At 37.3% G+C, this 21200-nt stretch overlaps 3 protein-coding genes and 1 long non-coding RNA gene across 4 annotated transcripts; all 4 read left to right on the top strand.

Annotated features, from left to right (window-relative positions):
* The first annotated feature begins 233 nt into the window (after window positions 1-233).
* Window positions 234-10533, top strand: LOC119988663 (translation initiation factor IF-2, chloroplastic-like). Its single transcript, XM_038833785.1, has 12 exons — window positions 234-2071; window positions 2218-2250; window positions 2522-2635; window positions 2817-2966; window positions 3104-3202; window positions 3294-3356; window positions 5164-5319; window positions 5432-5497; window positions 6545-6781; window positions 7413-7688; window positions 8872-9060; window positions 9968-10533. Exons 1-12 carry the CDS (start codon window positions 560-562, stop codon window positions 10115-10117), a joined length of 3045 nt encoding a protein of 1014 aa, XP_038689713.1. The 5' UTR covers window positions 234-559; the 3' UTR covers window positions 10118-10533.
* Window positions 10534-11605: 1072 nt separating this feature from the next.
* Window positions 11606-13835, top strand: LOC119987697 (receptor-like protein 6). Its single transcript, XM_038832618.1, has 2 exons — window positions 11606-13684; window positions 13806-13835. The coding sequence occupies exons 1-2, from the start codon at window positions 11606-11608 to the stop codon at window positions 13833-13835; spliced, it is 2109 nt and encodes a 702-aa protein (XP_038688546.1).
* Window positions 13836-13884: 49 nt separating this feature from the next.
* On the top strand, window positions 13885-14824 carry LOC119989305. The gene is made up of 2 exons (XR_005465779.1): window positions 13885-14564; window positions 14679-14824. It is a non-coding gene; the product is annotated as an uncharacterized LOC119989305 (long non-coding RNA).
* A 3209-nt stretch (window positions 14825-18033) lies between these two features.
* Window positions 18034-21048, top strand: LOC119987696 (receptor-like protein 6). The gene has a single exon (XM_038832617.1). The coding sequence runs from the start codon at window positions 18070-18072 to the stop codon at window positions 21046-21048; it is 2979 nt and encodes a 992-aa protein (XP_038688545.1). The 5' UTR covers window positions 18034-18069.
* The last annotated feature ends 152 nt before the right edge of the window (window positions 21049-21200 follow it).

The following is a 21200-nucleotide window of genomic DNA, read 5'->3' as shown; positions in this document are numbered from 1 at the left end:
TTGACTCTCTATTTTGTTCGAATCGAATTGAGCAAATCGAATTTTAAATATACATATATCTAATTTAGTTGATTTTCAATCCAACAATCTTTGGTTGATTTGTATATTTACGATCTGTGAAAGAGTATTGATGCGATGGTGCATAAGGGTAGATAAAAGTAAAACTTGAGGACGGAGTGCATACATGATATATTAGACTATCTTTTAAATTTTAATTTCTTGGGGCATGTCATATCCAGAGAGCCTTATCGCATGACAAAATTTGAGGGGCGGAGAGGCATCCATAAATTAACACACGACCCCAACAATTTCTAGCTTTCTTCGTCTCCACTATTCCAGTTCTCTCTCTTACAACCTGTAACTGTAAACCGGTTGCAGAGGTGGAGACGGTAGGTAGAGTTTTTTCTTCAATTATACTCCAAACGGGTGTGGAATCAATAGTAATGGAGGAATTGATTTTTGTTTATCAGAATTGAATTCAAAAATTTTCTGTGCTTTTTTTTTCTCTTCTTTCCTCTGATACTTGTTGTTTGTGGGCGTTTTTTTTTTCTTTCGGTGGATGGTTCTGGTAGGAACCATGGCTACACTGGCTTCCTTGGCTAGTTTGGGAAATGCGAGTGTTGTAGTAACGAGCTCCTCCGAGAAAACGCCATCGTACATACTGGTTAGGAGAGTTCCATTGTTGAGTAGGGTTAAGGTTATCAGTAGATGTATCTGTAAATACTCGGTTACCACAGCTGATTTCATTACCGAGAAAGGTAATAGCAGGTATAGAGGTAGCAATGATAGTAATACTGAGATTGCACTCAGGCCTGCACCGAAGCCTGTCTTGAAATCCAAGGGTGAACCCCTTTTGGGGGTCAATTCTGTGAGGTGGAAATCTGGTGATGATGATGAGGAAGAGAAGGAAAAAGAGAGAAGTAAAGTGATTGAGTCGCTTGGTGAGGTTTTAGAGAAGGCCGAGAGGCTTGAAGCATCTAATAGTGGATTGGGTACTAGTATCAGTGGTAGTAGTAATAGCAGCACCAGAAAGCAGAGTGGAGGAAGTGTAAATCAATTTGGGAAGTCTAATTCAACTAGAGTTGGTAAAGCTGTGGATTCAATGGGAACTCGTAATGCTAAAGCTTCAAAGAGTGTGTGGCGTAAAGGCGATTCAGTTGCACAAGTTGAAAAGGTTGTCAGGGAGCCCGTGAAGGATAATAGGAATGTTGTGAAAGAGGAGCCTAAAATGGTGAGAGGAGGGCAGGTACAGTCTAGACCCAGTGTTCCGTTCAGACCTGCCCAACGTAGCCCAATGCTTGCAATGCCTCAACCAACACTGCAAGCAAAACCTTCAATAGCTCCTCCACCTGTGTTGAAGAAAACTGTTATTTTGAAAGATGTGGGAGCGGCTTCAAGGCATCAAGTTAATGATGATTTGGATGCAGGTGTGAAAAGCAAAGAGAGGAGGCCAATTTTGGTCGATAAATTTAGGACTAAGAAACCGGTGGTTGATCCTCTAATAGCTGCTGCAGTCTTAGCTCCTCCTAAACCAGCAAAGGGAAAATTCAAGGATGATTATCGCAAGAAGAGTATTTCTGATGGTGCTGCTAGGAGGCGGATTGTTGAGGAGGATGATGATGTCGAGATACATGATGAGGAGTCATCGGAGCTAAATGTCCCTATACCTAGAGCGTTGGCTGCTCGGAAAGGGAGGAAATGGACTAAAGCTAGTAGGAAGGCAGCTAGACTTCAGGCTGCAAAAGATGCTGCTCCTGTTAAAGTAGATATCTTAGAGGTTGGGGAAAAAGGTATGTTAATTGAGGAATTGGCCTATAGCTTAGCCATCAGTGAAGGTGAAATCTTTGGGCATCTGTATGCAAAGGGGATTAAGCCTGATGGGGTGCAAACTCTTGATAAGGACATGGTGAAAATGATCTGTAAAGAACATGAAGTGGAGGTGTTAGATGTTGACCCAGTAAAAGTGGAAGAAATGGCTAAAAAGAATGACATTATTGATGAAGAAGATTTGGAAAACTTAGAAAACAGGCCTCCTGTCCTTACTATAATGGGTCACGTGGATCATGGAAAGGTAGATGTCAATATTCTATAATTTACTTGCAATTTAGGTTTTCTGTATTAATTTTTGTTCAATTCATCTCCTGTTTGCTAGTAATGTTAAAAAGAAGTTCTGGTAGCAAGATTTTCTAATATGTATTTTGTGGTGGTACTATGCAGACAACCCTTTTGGATTATATCCGGAAGAGCAAGGTATTTGGAACCTTATCCATCATATTGTTCCTTTACAATTTCATCTGTATCTGATTCCCCCCACTCTCTCTCCCCCTTTTGGTACGTTTTTACTTTTGATTCCCATTGAATCAACAATTTTAATTCCTAAACAAGCTTTGTCAAATGCTGTGAATAAGCACGTATTCTGATATTTTTAAATTGATGAGGGATTTAATAACGAGCAAAAAAATATGAAATTGGTGCTTAGTTGCTTACTATAGAAATACTTAAAAATGAAGTTCAACTGCAGGTGGCTGCCGCAGAAGCAGGTGGGATTACACAAGGAATTGGGGCATACAAGGTGCTTGTTCCTGTTGACGAGAAACTGCAACCATGTGTTTTCCTTGATACCCCTGGACATGAGGTGAACACCCTATGGCATAGGTTGCAGTGTTAGTTTTCTTTGCCAAATCAACAAAGCTTTCTCATTAATTTTAAATTTCATGGAGATGCACAACTTTTCAGTCGTCATAACTTAAATAAAAGCTATAACTTCCTTTCTTTTTTGCTTCTTCTAGTAATATCTGTCATATCCACTCCTGTAGGCATTTGGGGCAATGAGAGCTCGTGGAGCTAGGGTGACAGATATTGCTGTCATTGTAGTGGCTGCTGATGATGGAATCCGTCCTCAGACGAACGAGGCTGTTGCTCATGCCAAAGCAGCTGGTGTACCTATTGTGATTGCAATTAACAAGGTATGTGATCTTGGTCATGCTTGTTTTGTCAATCAATTTATAAAAGGTTGGTCAAAATCATAGGTGCAACATTTGGCAGTGCTTATGTTTTCTCACTGTTGGCTTTTGTCGCTGCTTATTCTTGATCATTCAACCAGATAGATAAAGATGGAGCTAATCAAGAGCGAGTCATGCAAGAGCTCTCTTCGATTGGTCTGATGCCTGAGCACTGGGGGGGTGACATCCCAATGGTTCCGGTTGTATCTTTTACCACAACTTCTTTCTCTCTTAGATGCTCTATAGCTATGTTGCTTCTTATGCAGCTATATTCCTGATTTTTTGTTGCAGATCAGTGCTCTCAAGGGTGAGAACGTATATAATTTGCTGGAAACCATTATGCTTGTTGCAGAGGTGAGCTTATGTTAACGTATACCTAATGACCCCACCCTTCTTTTTTTCCTCTCTCTGTCTCAAATTTGGATTGATGCACTTAAAAGTTTTTCTTTTCTTGCCTTCTCCAAAAAAATTGTAGAAGAAGTAGCACAAAAAAAATCCCTCTCTGGTTGATGTCTTTAGTGTCAAAACTTTGAAGAGTTAATATCCTGATCGTTTGGGGATCAGAAGTTGTGTTTGTTTATTTTTCTTTTTTGTTGCACAATGGTTAAGAATATTAATAACGAAAAAGAAAATAGTCCTATGTACCAATTAATGGCACTGTAAGTTGTTCAGATGTGATGTGGCACAGGATCTGAGAAAATTGTTCTATGAAGCTCTGACAGAGGGTTAAGTTTGGGGATCAAGGACTTTATAGTTTGGATTTGGTAGTGGATGCAATTTGGATTGTAACAATTTTAAAAAATCTAAGATTTTTTCCAGTGGCCAAAGAGTGGAATAGAGCTGCTTTAGTTTCTGGCAGCAGTAGAGACAGGATTGAGGGTTTAGGGTTGTGCATGAGAATGTTGCATTGGATGTATAGGAACATAAGGGAGGATATGATAAATAAATGTGACTATTAGAACTGGGTAGGAGTAGCACCGATCATTGATAAGATGAGAGAAACTGTGTATGATGGTTTGATTATGTAGTATGTACAACATAGAAATAGTGGAGTGCAATGTGAATTATGAGGGAATTGAGAAAATTCATGTAGGAAATGGTGAAAAGAGGAGGAGACTGAAAAATAAACATGGATGGAAGTAATGAGGAAGGATATGATATCTATAGCATCATTGGAGAGTGTAGCTTTACATGGGAATGGATGGAAAACGAGAATCAGAGGATTAAATTTGATTTCTCTTGTGTATTAGTGTAGTCGACAACAAATTATTTAAGAGAAAACTTTGATAACGAGGAGTACAACAGATTGAAAGGTTCTTGAATTGTAAATTTGCTGGAAATCAAGTAAGGTTTTGACGGGGTTTATAGTTTTTGTGGGAGAATTACAAATGGCTAGAAGTTGGACTAGATTCTGTTTCGTATTGAAGTTGGACGGTCATTGGGTTAGGCTGGTTCTCTTGGTGCTTGGGAAATTGGTTTTGTGGGGTTTCTGTGGACTCATATGAGTGAGAAGGAAAACTACCAAGATGTTAAAGTTAAACGGTCATTGTGGGAGAATGACAACTGGCTAGATGTTGGACTTCATTGTGCTGCACATTGAAGTAAAACTTCATTGCGTTAGGCTAGTACTCTTGGTGCTTGGGGAGGTTGGGTGTGGGGTTTCTGTGGACCCATTTAAGCGAGAAGGAAAACTACCAAGATACCTTGATTCAAAAATTGTTGGAACACAAAATAAAGTTATATCAAGTTATCAACTATTAAGTAAAATCTTACAGGGCTCCAAAAATATTCTATTTCCAAAATTTTCTTTGTTGTCGGGGCTGTAACTCATGGCACTATATGAATAAAAAGGTAAACAACACTTGTGCACAAGGCTCCCGCAGTGAATAGGGTCGGGAACGGACAAGATGCATGCAAATCTCACCCCCACATAATATGTGAAGCGACTATTTACAAGTATTGAACTTGTGACCTCTAGGTTGGACTACTGCAACTGTTTACCACTGGGCCACATGTTCGCCTGTATGATGCTATATGAATATTTGGAAAATATGTCTAAGAATCAAATAAGATTCTGATATTACATGATCTAACTTACTAAAATGTTGCATACGGCTAGTATATATTGGCAATATATTCTGACTATGCAGTATTGTATCAGTTACAAGAGTTGAAGGCTAACCCTCACAGAAACGCAAAGGGCACAGTCATTGAGGCAGGTCTTGAAAAATCAAAAGGGCCAGTAGCAACATTTCTTGTCCAGAATGGCACTCTTAGAAAAGGGGACATCATTGTTTGTGGAGGAGCCTTCGGAAAGGTTAGTATTTAGATTATGAAATTCGTCTATTGATACAATTTCAAGTGGACCTAAATGTGTTAGATTGAGGTACTCAACCACCTTGGAACCTTTCTTTTATATGCATCATCAGGTGCGAGCTTTATTTGATGATGGTGGAAATCGTGTTGATGAAGCCGGACCTTCAATTCCTGTGCAGGTTTGTTGGTCATCTCATTTTTCCTGTTTATTTTTGTTCATATATACACAGTGCTACTTTTTTACTTAATTTTAAGCAATGGCTTGTTTGTGGAAGGCCTTTTTGTCGATGTTGATTGATCTAAAACAAATTGGACATTTTTTAAAGAATTAAATATTGGACTCATATTGGTTTTATTCTTATTTGTGGGAGCATTTATTAATATTCTTGATACTTCTTAAAATAAAGGAAGAAAGATATGAGTATAAATTTCATTTTCACCAGTAAACCCCATTGCATAACATATAAAGCAACTGAAAAAATAGAGTCTCGCAAGGCCCTGGGAATCATAGAGTCCAATTATCTTGTACTTGGGTGACACCCATAAAACAAACTGCTGCAGCATTTTTATTATCTGCAATGGTGTACTGATGAGGGGGGAAAAAACTTGAGACACCTCCCTAAACCCAATAGCATGCCAACAAACTTGCCTACCATTGCCTATTTGAAAGGCAAAATGTCTACTCCACCTAAACAGTTTCACCTAACCAATAAACTGTTTTAATAGAATCATGGATTACGCAAGCGTATATTTTTTTCCCCGCAGAAGAAAGTCAAGAAAAGAAGAGATTGTTCTTTTGTTTTTTTAAGTGGAAACAGGTAATGCGCTTCTGATTTTTTAGGAGAAACATGACAATGGATTCTCACTAATTTCTCATATGGATTTATGTACCTGTCCTAGATGGTTTGGTATATGGACTTTGATGATGGTGTTGTAGTGGAAATGGACCATTAAAAATGAGAAAAGAGGACACAAAATGTTTTGGTCTTGGAATAGTAATATGACATATGTATTTGGTAGAGATGGGTAATGACATTTTTAAGATGAAATGGTGACCCATATGCCTCAAAACCATGCCAGGAGCTGCTTGAAGTCTTCTAACTGGGACCTATGGTCCTAAATTATGTTTGATTTGTCCAATTTGACCTCTATGTTGCATCTCCTTTCTATTGTTTTTCTTTTGGTTCTGATTTTCCATTATAAATATTTTGCATATGTGTGTACAGGTAATTGGACTGAATAATGTTCCACTTGCTGGCGACAAGTTTGAGGTTGTTTCATCCCTTGATATTGCCCGTGAAAAGGCAGAAATGCGTGCTGAGTCGCTGCGAAATGAGAGGATTGCGGCGAAGGCTGGTGATGGAAAGGTCACCCTTTCTTCTTTAGCTTCTGCAGTTGCATCAGGAAAACTGACTGGACTGGACCTACACCAGCTTAATATTATAATGAAGGTTGATGTTCAGGTACGTTAAACATGTTGGCTGAACATAACGTACTTTTTTCTTCTTTTTTATATAACTGAACATAAGGAACTTGAGAAAGGTTATCAACTTTTTAAATTTCAAAGTTATCACTTGAAAGTACATGCTTTGCAATTTTTGATATGCATAAATTATTGCTTCACCAAATGTCAGAAGCATTATCTTCATACCGAACAGACTATCTATCTAAAAGTTTTCCACGGATAATTTAAGTAGACAAAAGTTCTCTAATTTTAGTTGGCTATTTTAATTAGAGAAAAATTCAACAGATTATTTCTTTTTTTTTTTGTTCTCCTTCAGCTTCATATATTAGCCATTTTAATTTTTCTTGTTTTCTAGACTGAATATGTTTATAAATGTTCTTAGTCTAACTTATAAAGATGAATATTTGAAGTTCTCACAAAATGGCATGGTTCTCCCATGCAATATTTTTTCTTTCTTGGTCTTACACTTTTGCTCGTACCAGTTTCTTTAATAATTCATATTACGGTCTTAATCTCTTAAGCGATCACAAAAATTCAATTTGTTAACACCATACTAATCTAGCAGGTAAACATATTTGATTGATCACTGCTGGTATTTTACTTGACTGATTACACTTGATTATGTGTAGGGTTCAACCGAGGCTGTCAGTGAAGCACTCCAGGTGCTTCCTCAAGATAATGTTGTTTTGAAGTTTCTATTGCAAGCAACAGGGGATGTAAGTGCCAGTGATGTTGATCTTGCTGTTGCTAGCAAAGCCATTATCTTCGGGTTTAATGTCAGAGCACCGGGTTCTGTTAAGAGCTATGCTGACAGCAAAGGCGTCGAGATTCGGTTATATAAAGTTATCTATGAACTTATTGATGACGTAAGGGAAGCAATGGAAGGACTTCTGGAGCCTGTGAAGGTTAATTCAAACATAACATTACATTTTTGTGTTCAATTTCCATTGGGTGAGCTTGTGGACATTGGCACATTGCTTTGCATAAACTGTACCTATGTTTGCAAGTACCTATGTTTGCTGTGTTAATGGGCTAGAAATTACAGATTAGATACTAGCACAGCAGCGCTTCTCCAAATTTGCAATATGGGAACTTGTTGGAATGGCTGCCCCTACAAATACACCCCCACTTACACACAAGAAAAAAATAAAAAAAAAAAAAAAAAAAAATATATATATATATATATATATATATTTATAAGGACTCCCACTTGTGGCTAATAGCCTATATTGGGGGCACCCTTCAGGTTCTGGAGAAAGTGCATTCCCAGTCTAACTGCTAAGTTCAGAATTTTGGCTTGAGTCTTTAACTGCATTGAATGCAACTCCAGCATATAAATCAGTCGTTCCTTTTCTTCTTCTCTGCTAAGCTAGATATGTGTGTAGTTCTGTATTGAGTAATAGCTGGGGTAATGTATTCTGCTAATTAAAGTGTTGACAATCCTTTCTTTTCTTTCTGCCTTACCTTCATTCTTCAGGATTGTAGACATCCTTTTGCGATCTTTGCTCTGGACAAGTTGACTGGTGTGATAATGCACAACTGACTTCTGACTTTTCTGTTTCCAATGCTGTATTAAATTTGAAACCATTCCTAACTCCTAAACATGTAGAAAATTGTAATTCTGGTCCCTATTAGTATTTGTTCGATTTGCTCGCTCCTTAAATCTTAGGTATGCAAATAATTGATGGTTCGACGTGTTATCTATAGTCCAATTCTCAAGCGAGTTCCTGTTTCTACTACTTTTCTATGGTAATGTGATCAAGTTGACTACACGAATCCATGGAGAATTATTCGTTTAGCATTCATGTGCATATGTTTTGAGAAACTTTTGCACTTGCAGTTAACTTACCACAACCCTCTTTTATAGGCTATGAGATTGGGCTGTCACCAGGTGGAGTTAAACTTCTTGTGCCATGCCTGTTTCCTAACCTATGTTTCAATAGATTTTCAATTTAGCTCATTTGAATTTTTATATGGCTTGGATATCCCAATTTGAAGCTTGTTGAGTCAGGGGGCGTGAAGGATTTTTTTCCCCTATTTATATGACTTGGGAATTAAAGCGGAAAGTTATCGCTTTTATTTTTGCAGAAAGAAGTCACTATTGGCTCAGCAGAAATTCGTGCCACATTCAGCAGCGGTAGCGGGCGTATTGCTGGATGCATGGTAACAGAGGGAAGAGTGGTTTCAGGCTGTGGTGTTCGGGTTATTCGAAATGGAAAAGTTGTACATGTTGACATTCTTAATTCCTTGAGAAGGGTTAAAGAAACCGTAAAAGAGGTATGATTTTTTAAGCTACTGTTGCCATTCTATGGTAGTATTCTTGATGGTAACAGTATTTCTGTGCTGGCACGCCAATTGTATGGCAATCATAAAATCATATCTCTTCTGTGCTCCAGGGAATTAGAATTGAGTTCGCATTCTTGAACAAATGCTGGACTTAGAAATCACAAAATTGTATTGCGTTGACATTCCTGTCAATGCATTTGCATAGTGCTAAATACATGGATGATTGAACCTAAACTGTTAGGCAGGACATAGTTTTATGCTATTTAAATTTTGTAAGGATCGATTTGTAAACTGGTGTGTTGAAGAAAAGTTGCTGTGTTAGGATATTGGAAAATCTTGAGTGCCAACAATTTACGGTGTTAATATTAGTTACTTTGTCATTCAACCCAATAAGTTAACTTAATCTTTTCCCATCATTTATAATATACGGTTTGAGTAAAGATTAAATAAGTAGACCATATTGTAAAGATATCAGCTGAATTCCACATTTTGGTATTTGAAATGGATTAGACTTGGATGCTAATGGATTGTTTTAAACATGTATCAACTATTTGTAGCATCTTCATCACCCTTGCTTTGTTTTGAAGTGCCACTTGAATTTGTTTTGAGAATGGTTAGAATTCACTTGGTGCCTGTTGGATTTTTCCTTTCTGGATATGACGCAAGAATCAAACCCCATCCTATTGTATTTTTGGTTTTGGCATCAGTATATTGATGTAAGATGTAGGATGATATCAATTAAGTTACGATGACTTTTCATTTTGAACTGGCAAGAATCTGTTCAATATAATTACCCTCTTTTCAATAGTAGTGGAACTTCGCTGTTGTTGAATAATCATGCTTTTCATTTTGCCTCATCTCCCATAGTGATCATGGTTTCATCTTTCTCTCGGGACAGGTAAATGCTGGACTAGAATGTGGTATCGCAATTGACCACTACAGTGATTATGAGGAAGGAGATATTTTGGAGGCCTTCAACACAGTTGAGAAGAAGCGCACTCTTGAAGAGGCAGCAGCTTCAATGGCAGCTGCCCTGGAAAATTTATAGATGCACACAGGGTCAAAAGAATTTCTGCGTAAAATTTCCTTGATAGAACCAATCTGCATCGGACTGGTGTAACCCCACCGATTCAGTGCTTCATGACTTCCTGCTAGTAACATAACAACGATTTATCACAGCATGCGACGAGTTATCTTTTGATGCAGGGTATGAAGACCCGAGCTTGCTTTGATTTTGTCCCATTGTTGTAGCTATGATGTTGTATATAGCAATGTACACCAAATCTCAGATCTCGTCTGTAAAGGAGGAGCAATTGTTAAGCTCCTCAAGATTCATTGTAGACATGAGATCTGCAAAGAAAAGGCAGATTGAATTTTTCACTAATATCACAAGTTTTTTAAATCGGGTGTTTTCAGTCCGGACCTTGTTGAAATACATGGAGTCCATTTTGGATTTTATGGCTACTAGCGATTGTCCCAAATTGATATTTGATATTGTTTCCTTCTAGGTATTAGGATCCTCACTATCTAAATGAGCAATTTCCACTTCAACCTTACATAGATAGATATAACTAGAGTGCTTTTGGTAATTTGGTATTTGATTGTTTCAAATGAAATTTTGATTTTGATTTTAAATTTGGGGACATGATTCAACCCGAACTTGTGTAGCCCAAGTCCAATAACTCCAAACGAAAAGTTTGAAGGAGAGATTTCAAAAGTCATTAGGACGTTTTATCCCTCAAAGTCCTCAACTTGTGGGACCAATACCACGGGGAGGACAATTCAATACCTTTGACAAATTCAATATTTTTGAAGTCATTTTCTATGGACGTCAAGCATCATCTTCAATACAAGTTTATTTCTTGGAATTGAACATGCAACCTCTAGATTGTACATTTACAACTTTACTACTAAGCCAAGTATTCGCCTTTTGAAACGTTTGAGTCAAAAAAAAATTTTGATTTAAGTAATATTTTCTCAGACCCAAGGACATGTTTTTATATCTAGTTAACATGGCGTGACCAAATCCTGTACCTTTCTAGATGACTCAAAACATGACCTTGATCAACCATAACAAAATACTTTGGCCTTCAACAGTTTAAATCCATGTAGTTGAACCAATCAAACTTTCTTTTAATAGAATCAATGATATTAAGAACTTTAGCAAGTTCTAATTAACGATCCAAAACAGTGACTCATCGACTAAGACTTCAGCCTGTCTTTGTTTCCTAGTTTCTCAATTATTGACGTTAGTGCTCTAATTCTAAAAACAAGTTGTAATGTATATTGAAGACTTTTCCTGGTCAGTAGTCTTGAAGTATGTTGTGGCCAACAAGCTCTACGGATGAAAGTCAGTCTAGCCCAAATAACAAGCTTAGCTACAGTCACTTGATAGGTTAAAGTCAATGTAATGTCTAATTCAAAGACTTACTGTTAACTCTTCATGGATGCATTATAAATAGTCTTCTCCACTTGTTCTGATAATTGCACCATTCATCTCTAAAACTTCATTCTATTATACCAAATGGTGTTACTAATGGGGCAATACAGTCGAATCTTCTACTTCTTCCTCTTGTTTTTGAGTCTTAAGTTTTGTTCTTCGTCGTCATTTTCCTCCTTTTCAGCTAACACATCAATGCAGATGTGCTCCCATTACGACAGACTTGCCTTGATCGAATTCAAAAACAGCTTTTCACTAGACAATGATGCTTCCTTAGATTTTCCAACTTCTCATCCCAAGACACAGTCATGGAAGGAAGGCACGGATTGTTGTTACTGGGATGGTGTCACTTGTGATACTGTGACTGGTCGAGTGATTGGCCTCGACCTCAGTTGCAGTTTGCTCCAAGGCTCTCTATATCCCAACAGTAGCCTCTTTCGACTTTCACATCTCAAGAAACTCAATCTTGCTGATAATGATTTTAGTGACTCGAAGATATCTCCCAAGTTTGGCCAGTTTAAGAGTTTGACACATCTTAATCTCTCCTATAATTCCTTTTTAGGTGAAGTTCCATCTGAAATCGCTCACCTCTCCAACCTCATTTCTCTTGATATTTCTTTTAGTGGTCTAAGGATTGAAGATCTTCCCCTTCAAAGACTTGTGCAAAATTGTTCTCTTCTGAAACAACTTTTCTTCGAGTTTGTGGACTTGTCATCCATCGATACAAATTCTTTGATGAATCTGTCATCTTCTTTGACAGATCTAAGACTCAATCAATGTCAATTGCAAGGGAAGTTCCCAACCAACATTCTTTACTTGCCGCGCCTACGTATACTCGATTTATCAGAAAATGAACACCTCAACATTCATTTGCCAAAGTCTAACTGGAGTAGTCCTCTCCAAGAACTGCATTTTTATAATGTGCCTTTCATAGGGGAGCTGCCTGAATCAATTGGTGATTTGAATTCCTTGAAGCAATTGACTATTGAATCTTGTAATTTCACAGGATCAATCCCAACGTCGATTGGCAACCTACTGCAACTCACTCATTTTCAAGGTGATTTCAACAATTTCAATGGTATGATCTCAACCTCACTAACAAATCTCTCGCAGCTAGAGGTGTTGTCGCTTCCATACAATAAACTGGTCGGTCCTATTCCCAATTTTTCAAATCTATCAAAATTAGTTGAGCTACACTTATATTGGAACTCACTTAGTGGAACCATACCATCTGGTTTATTAAACTTACCTTCGTTGCATTCTTTGGATCTTTCAGAAAATCAATTCACTGGTCCTATAAATGAATTTCAATCCCAATCTCTTGAGCAACTTGTTTTGGGTGGTAACAAGCTGAATGGTTCTGTTCCAAGTTCAATCTTTAATCTTGTTAACCTCGCAGCGCTTGATCTGTCCTCTAATAGCTTTAGCAGCACCTTGGATGTAGTCATGTTCTCAAAACTCCAACATCTTCATTACCTTAACCTTTCAGATAGCAATCTTTCATTCAACAACACAGTTGCGAATCACATATTTCCAAATCTGCGCCGTTTGTATCTCGCTTCATGCAATTTAACTGAATTCCCCTACTTCTTAAGAGACTTAAAAGATCTATATGACCTAGACCTTTCCAATAATAGACTCTTTGGGCAAGTTCCCGCATGGATGTTGGAAGTGGGGATTGATACACTAGGTTATCTGAATCTTGGCAACAACTTTTTGACTGGTATAAAAGAACTTCCATGGAAGTCTCTTTGGTTTCTTGACCTTCACTCTAACTTGCTCCAAGGATTGCTACCAATTCCAGTCAAAGTGGACATCTACCTGATCTCAAACAATAATTTGACAGGAGAGATACCTTCTTTGATTTGCAATTATACTAGTTTGGTAGATCTTGACCTTTCAAACAATAGCTTTTCCGGTGCTATTCCAACATGCTTTGGAAGCTTGAGCAGTCTTAACGTTCTTAATCTGCAAAAGAATACATTCAGTGGCCGAATTCCGGAATTTTTTGACAAAGGGAGTACCTTGATGTCTCTAAACCTCCACGGCAATCAACTGGAAGGGCCTCTGCCAAGATCATTAGCGAATTGCAAAATGTTGGGAATTCTAGACCTCGGCAACAACCGAATAAATGATACGTTCCCTCATTGGTTGAAAAATCTCACACAACTACAAGTTCTTGTCCTAAAGTCCAACAATTTTCATGGTTCTATACAAGACTGCAATGACTCTCATTGTTTCTCCAAGTTACAAATATTTGACATCTCAAACAATGAGTTTTCTGGTCCTTTGCCAGCCAGATCTTTTGAGAATCTACAGGCCATGATGAAAACTGAAGAAGGTTCAGGCGATGGGGAGGTTGTGGGGGCAATCGTTTATTCATATCAAGATTCTATCTTTGTGATTATGAAGGGGCAAGAGTATCAATTACCTAAAATAATAGTAACATTCAAGTTCATTGACTTCTCGAATAACATGTTTCGAGGAGAGATTCCGGACGTCATTGGCAAGCTTACTTATCTCAAAGGCCTCAACTTTTCACATAACAGCATTGGAGGTGGCATCCCATCGTCTTTGGAAACTTTGAGAAATCTTGAATGGTTAGACCTCTCTTCAAACAGGCTTACAGGGAAGATTCCAGGACAATTGACGAGTCTCACATTTCTTACACATTTAAACCTCTCACGAAACGAGCTTGTCGGACGCATACCGCTTGGTAATCAGTTCAATACATTTGCCAATACTTCATATGCAGAGAACTTAGGGTTGTGTGGATTTCCTTTGTCAATGGCATGTGACAACAATGGTGAAATACCGCAATCACCACCACCATCACAAGAAGACGATGATTCTGAAAGTTGGTTTGATTGGAAGATCATAATGATGGGTTACAGTTCTGGACTGGTCATGGGATTGTCTATTGGATATATTGTTTTCTCAGGGAGACCACAATGGCTTGTGAGTATGCTAGAACGATATGGACCCCGAAAAGTGAAAAGATCAACCCAAAGACGAAGAGGGGGAAGAAACTAAGAAGGTGGAAGTTGTGCTAATGGTTAGTATTTCTTCATGCTTCTCTCGATGGTATAATTATTAGCATGCCTACAAACTTCTCAAAAAAATTCTACTTTCACTAATTTTCCTACTTTTTCATTTCATTTTTTGTCAGGAATTTATTGCACCAAACTGGAAGCAAAGGATGCTACATTGTACTTTCTTCGAAGAGAAGCTGCAGTTAAAATAAAATGTAGTAGACCATTCAGCATTGGAGTTCTACTCTACATATATGACATTGCTCCTTGTTGTATGGCTTCCGGAATCCTGCCTTTCTTTCTTCTTTAAGAGTTTTTAATGCTCAACATCAGATGGCTCTACTCCACTAGCTATACAGTGTTGACATCTCCCAAAACCTCTTAGGGTATATCCACTTGCAGGACCTCTTCATTGTCTACTTTTCCCTTAACTACAACAAGCAAGCACAAATTACAACTACTTCGAAGTCAAGCCACCTGCTGCCAATATATAATTCTCAATATGCAAAGTTACAGAGAAAAATTACCCTTTTTTAAGGAATTACAGAGCCCACAAATCCATTCACCCATTACGGAAAGCACATCTCTCTTACTCTTAATTTCAGAAGAGTTGATGCTGTACTGATTTTACCATCAAAATGAACCCAAAATTTTCACCGAAATAACACCCTTTTTTAAGGAAGTACAGAGCCGACAAATCCATTCATCCATTAGATCAATCAGAAAGCACTCGAAATGCCAAAGCAGATCAAAGGATGGCATGTTCCTAAGTTGCCACAAATTCTAATTTTTTTTAAAAAATTTCTTAATAAAGGAAAAGCCCTCACATTGAACTTACATTTTAGCTGTGCTCAGCCTGCCTGCGCCGTCTTGGACCTCTCCAGTTTAAAGATGTTTCCTCCGCCATTGGAATCAATACCAAAACCGGTAAGCAGAACAGAGGCCTTGGTGCCTTACAATACAGGGAGTCAGAGGTCGTCTTTTTTTTATTATACAGATATATATAATATTATATTAAGCTAATTATGTTGATTTTTTTTGAAATACCATTAAGATATTTGTTTTTTTTATTGGAATTGAACATTTGACACACATATATCTAACACAATCGATTGTCAATCGACCACCTCTTATTAGTAATTATGTTGAAACTTAATTTAACTAATTACACTTAAGAAACTATTAAATGTTAAAATATGTGCATACCTGACACAAAGTCGCCGTTACCCTTTTGTCTCCCACTAAATATGTTACCGTTGCTATGTAATTCTATATATTGGCCTCTTGGCCATTGTAAAATTAACTTGAATGAAATTGAATCTCTTTCTCTCTCCATTGTGTTTTTGCTTCTTTCTGAACTCTACATTTTCTTATATCATTCCTTTCTATTTCTGCAAACACAACTCAACAATATACAAAATTCTACATCAAATATTAATTAGTCTCTGAGAGGACAAAACTATCTTGGACTCACAGAAATGCATGGTTGCCCTACTCGATCTCGATGAATAGGATGATTCTGGAAGTGGGTTTGATTGAAAAATCACCATGATGAGTTATGGAGGTGGATCGTTGATTGGCTTAAAGTTCGTTTGCAAATTGCAATGAATGGTATTTTCAGATTGATGTTTGTTTAGGAGGTTACAATCACACAAAGTCAAGAGTGTTAAATGATGCATTTCGTCAATAAAGAGACAGCAAAAAAAATTTAAAAATACTTTGACAAGACCTTTCTTTAATCAGAAATTTATTTTGGCAAGACTTTTCTATAACCCTAAATTTGGGAGTCGTTAATTTATGCCTTTGAAGTCATTTGCTTTGGTTTGGATACACGGTTACATCTTCAACACAAGTCTTATGAAATGTTTGTTTCCACTGAGCCACTTGTTCACATTTTTGTTTGTTTGGAATTCAAGTAATATTTTCCCACACACCCCAAAACATGTTTTTGAGTACATGTAGCTAATATGGCGTGAAAGAGTCTTGTGCCATTTGCGATGACTCACACACATAATCATGAATCAACCATGACAAAGTAAGTACCTTGGCCTTCGACGGTTTAAAGTACATCTAGTTAATTTCTCATGTTACAACCAAAGAAAGGCTTGGTGAATAATGATATTAAGAATCTTAGAAAATCCTAATTACAATCCAAAACAATGACTCATTGCCCAAGACTTGGGCAAGTCCTTTTTTTTTTTCTTCCTGACAGTGAGAACTCGACAGCTCCATTAAAACCAATGTCATCAACACAACAGCTCATAGCAAAGGCATTCTTTTGATTGAGATGGGAGAGGTTGTTTAACTCTGCATGGAATTGGACAACTAGTTCCCTCTATCAAAATAGTTGTAGTGAACAACTGGTCTTACATGATAGATTTCCATCTTCTTGACGTGTAAAAATGGATTGGTCAATGTCTCTTTCTCTTGGAAAGTATTCGTAAACGATATTAAAAGTCTATAATATTTTTACAACTCATACGTTGAGCCATATAGCACAAATAAAAAAAATAAAAATTTATATCTGATTATAATGAATAAATTAGTTAATTTGTATTCATAAAATAAACTTTTGAATCATTATAATTTTTGAAATTTTGTATTTGTAAGGTCATCCGAATATATATATATTTAGCATACGGTAACATGCTACAAGAACGTAATATATATATATATATATATATATATATATATATATATATTTTTTTTTTTTGGAAAAGGCTTTCTTTTGATTGTTGATGCAGAAATTATGCAAAGTCTAGATAGTGAACTGATCCATTACATGCAAGACTAGAGCAAGGACTAAGACCTTTCGTAGTCTTCAATACGCATTACAGAAATGTTATTTTCTCCATACAATGAATGTCTTTTTGATGGAGTAAGGACTTGGTCATTGACTCATTGACTCATTGACTAAGATTTTTCTTTCTTTCTTTTTTTTGTTTTTGGATTTAAGCAATATTTCCTCAAACCCGAGAACATGTTTTTTAGTATATTTAGTTAATATGGCATGACCAAATCCTGTACCTTTTTAGATGACTCAAAACATGATCTTGATCAACCATAACAAAATCCTTTGGCCTTCGACAGTTTAAGAACATGTAGTTGAACCAATCAAGCTCTCTTTTAAGAATTTGAGCAAGTTCTAATTAACGATCCATAGCAATGACTTATTGACTAAGACTTTAGCCGGGCTTTGTTTTCTAGTTTCTCAATTATTGATGTTAGTGCTCTAATTTTGAAAGCAAAATGTAATATATATTGAAGGCTTTTCCTGGTCAGCAATCTTTGTTTATGCATTTATTATTTTAAAGTATTATTGTAGCCAATAAATTCTACAAATGAAAGTCAGTCTAGCCCTAATAACAAGCTTAATTTCCTACAGTCACTTGAGAGGTTAAAGTCAATGGAATGTCTTATTCAAAAACTTTTACTGGTAACTCTTCATGGATGCATAATAAATAGTCTTTCTCCACTTGTTATGAAAATTGCACCATTCATCTCTAAAACTTCATTTTACTCTAAAAAATGGTGATATTGAGGGGGCATTACAGTCGAATCCTCTACTTCCTCCTCTTGTTTTTGAGTCTTAAGTTTTGTTCTTCGTTGTCATCTCCCTCCTTTTCAACAAACACGTCATTGCAGTTGTGCTCCTATTATGACAGACTTGCCTTGATCGAATTCAAAAATAACTTTTCACAAAACAGTGATGCTTCCTCAGAATGTCCAACTTCTTATCCAAAGACAAAGTCATGGAAGGAAGGCGGAGATTGTTGTTCTTGGGATGGTGTTACTTGTGATACTGTGACTGGTCGAGTGATTGGACTCGACCTCAATTGCAGTTGGCTTCAAGGCTCTCTATATGCCAATAACAGCCTCTTTCGACTTTCACACCTCCAGAAACTCAATCTTGCTTATAATGATTTTAATAACTCAGAGATTTCTCCCAAGTTTGGTCAGTTTAAGAGTTTGACAGATCTTGACATCTCAAATTCTATGTTTTTTGGTGAAGTTCCATCTGAAATCTCTCACCTTTCCAACCTCATTTCTCTTGATATTTCTTCTAATCGTTTAAGGTTTGAAGATCTTCCCCTTCAAAGACTTGTGCAAAATTGTTCACTTCTGAAACAACTTTTCTTAGAGGTTGTGGACTTGTCATCCATTGATACAAATTCTTTGATGAATCTCTCATCTTCTTTGACAGATCTAAGACTCAATCGATGTCGATTGCAAGGGATGTTCCCAAGCAGCATTCTTTACTTGCTGCACCTACGCATTGTCGATTTATCAGACAATGAAGGCCTCAACATTCGTTTGCCAGACTCTAACTGGAGTAGTCCTCTAGAAGAACTGCATTTTGATCATGTGTCTTTCACAGGCGAGTTGCCTGAATCAATTGGTGATTTGATTTCCTTGAAGCAATTGTCTCTACAATCCAGTAACTTGACGGGATCAATTCCAGCCTCGATTGGAAACCTACTGCAACTCACTCATTTGCAAGGTGATGGCAACAATTTCAATGGTAAAATCCCATCCTCACTAACAAATCTCTCGCAGCTACAAGTTTTATCGCTTGAAAACAATAAACTGGTTGGTCCTGTTCCTAATTTTTCCAATCCATCAAAATTAGTTCATCTAGACTTACAATCGAATTTGCTTAGCGGGACCATACCATCTGGTCTATTCAACTTACCTTCGTTGCGTTCTTTGGATCTTTCAGAAAATCAATTCACTGGTCCTATCAATGAATTTCAATCCCAATCTCTTGAGCGACTTGTTTTGGGTGGTAGTAACAAGCTGAATGGTTGTGTTCCAAGTTCAATCTTTAATCTTGTTAACCTCGCAGTGCTTGATCTGTCATCTAATAGCTTTAGCGGCACTTTGGATGTAGTCATGTTCTCAAAACTCCAACATCTTCATTACCTTAACCTTTCAGATAGTAGCAATCTTTCATTCAACAACACAGTTGTGCATCTGGACAAAAAAAAAAAAAAAAACACAGTTGTGCATCACATATTTCCCAATCTGCGTCGTTTGTATCTCGCTTCATGCAATTTAACCGAATTCCCCTACTTCATAAGAGACCTAAAAGATCTATATCACCTAGACCTTTCCAATAATAGACTTTTTGGCCAAATTCCCGAATGGATGTTGGAAGTGGGGATTGATACACTAGGTTTTCTGAATCTTGGCAACAACTATTTGACTGGTATAAAAGAACTTCCATGGAAGTCTCTTTGGTTTCTTGACCTTCACTCTAACTTGCTCCAAGGATTGCTACCAATTCCAGTCAAAGTGGACATCTACCTGATCTCAAACAATAATTTGACAGGAGAGATACCTTCTTTGATTTGCAATTTTACTAGTTTGGTAGATCTTGACCTTTCAAACAATAGCTTTTCCGGTACTATTCCAACATGCTTTGGAAGCTTGAGCAGTCTTAACGTTCTTAATCTGCAAAAGAATACGTTCAGTGGTCGAATTCCGGAATTTTTTGACGAAGGGAGTGCCTTGGTGTCTCTCAACCTCAACGACAATCAACTGGAAGGGCCTCTGCCAAGATCATTAGCGAATTGCAAAATGTTGGGACTTCTAGACCTCGGCAACAACCGAATAAATGATACGTTCCCTCATTGGTTGAAAAATCTCACACAACTGCAAGTTCTTGTCCTAAAGTCCAACCATTTTCATGGTTCTATACAAGATTGCAAGGACTCTCATTGTTTCTCCAAGTTACAAATATTTGACATCTCAAACAATGAGTTTTCTGGCCCTTTGCCAGCCAAATATTTTGAGAATATGCAGGCCACGATGAAAACTGATGGGGAGGTTATGAGGGTAATCGTTTATTCATTTCAAGATCCTATATTTGTGGTCATGAAAAGACAAAAGTATCAATTACCTAGAATAATAGTAACATTCAAGTTCATTGATTTCTCGAATAACATGTTTCGAGGAGAGATTCCGGACGTCATTGGCAAGCTTACTTATCTCAAAGGTCTCAACTTTTCACATAACAACATTGGAGGTGACATCCCGTCGTCTTTGGGAAATTTGAGAAATCTTGAATGGTTAGATCTCTCTTCAAACAGGCTTACAGGGAATATTCCAAGACAGTTGACAAGTATCGCGTTTCTTTCATTGTTAAACCTCTCACAAAACGAGCTTGTCGGACCTATACCAAGTGGTGGACAGTTCAATACATTTGACAATTCTTCTTATGAAGAGAACTTAGGGTTGTGCGGATCTCCTTTGTCAATGGCCTGTGACAACAGTGGTGAAATACCACAATCACCACCATCATTGCAAGAAGAGGATGATTCTGGAAGTTGGTTTGATTGGAAGATCTGCATAATGATGGGTTACAGTTCTGGACTGGTCATGGGATTGTCTGTTGGATATATTGTTTTCTCAGGGACACAACAATGGTTGGAGAGGATGGTAGAACGATACGGATCTCGGAAAGTGAAAAGATCAACCCAAAGACAAAGAGGGGGAAGAAACTAAGAAAGTGGAAGTTGTGCTAATGGTAAATATTTCTTCATGCCTCTCTCGCCGGTATAATTATTAGCATGTCTACAAACTTTTCAAAAATTTTCAACTTTCACTAATTTTCTTACTTTTTCGTTTCATTTTTTGTCAGGAACTTATTCCACCTA

The sequence above is a fragment of the Tripterygium wilfordii genome, chromosome 21, assembly GCF_013401445.1.
Source record: "Tripterygium wilfordii isolate XIE 37 chromosome 21, ASM1340144v1, whole genome shotgun sequence".
In the NCBI taxonomy this organism is placed as follows: Eukaryota; Viridiplantae; Streptophyta; class Magnoliopsida; order Celastrales; family Celastraceae; genus Tripterygium; species Tripterygium wilfordii.
The sequence above is the reverse complement of the archived record's forward strand: the minus strand, read 5'-3'. Positions and strand labels throughout refer to the sequence as shown.

What these genes read in the sequence shown, in the direction of transcription:
- LOC119987697 (XM_038832618.1), top strand. Translation starts at nt 11,606, where the DNA reads ATGGGGCAATACAGTCGAATCTTCTACTTCTTCCTCTTGTTTTTGAGT. An exon ending in AAAATCTCACACAACTACAA is followed by an intron (nt 13,685 to 13,805) that starts GTTCTTGTCCTA and finishes GTCCTTTGCCAG; the next exon opens with CCAGATCTTTTGAGAATCTA.
- LOC119988663 (XM_038833785.1), top strand. Translation starts at nt 560, where the DNA reads ATGGTTCTGGTAGGAACCATGGCTACACTGGCTTCCTTGGCTAGTTTG. An exon ending in TTGATACCCCTGGACATGAG is followed by an intron (nt 2,636 to 2,816) that starts GTGAACACCCTA and finishes CCACTCCTGTAG; the next exon opens with GCATTTGGGGCAATGAGAGC. An exon ending in GACTTCTGGAGCCTGTGAAG is followed by an intron (nt 7,689 to 8,871) that starts GTTAATTCAAAC and finishes TTATTTTTGCAG; the next exon opens with AAAGAAGTCACTATTGGCTC.
- LOC119987696 (XM_038832617.1), top strand. Translation starts at nt 18,070, where the DNA reads ATGGTGATATTGAGGGGGCATTACAGTCGAATCCTCTACTTCCTCCTC.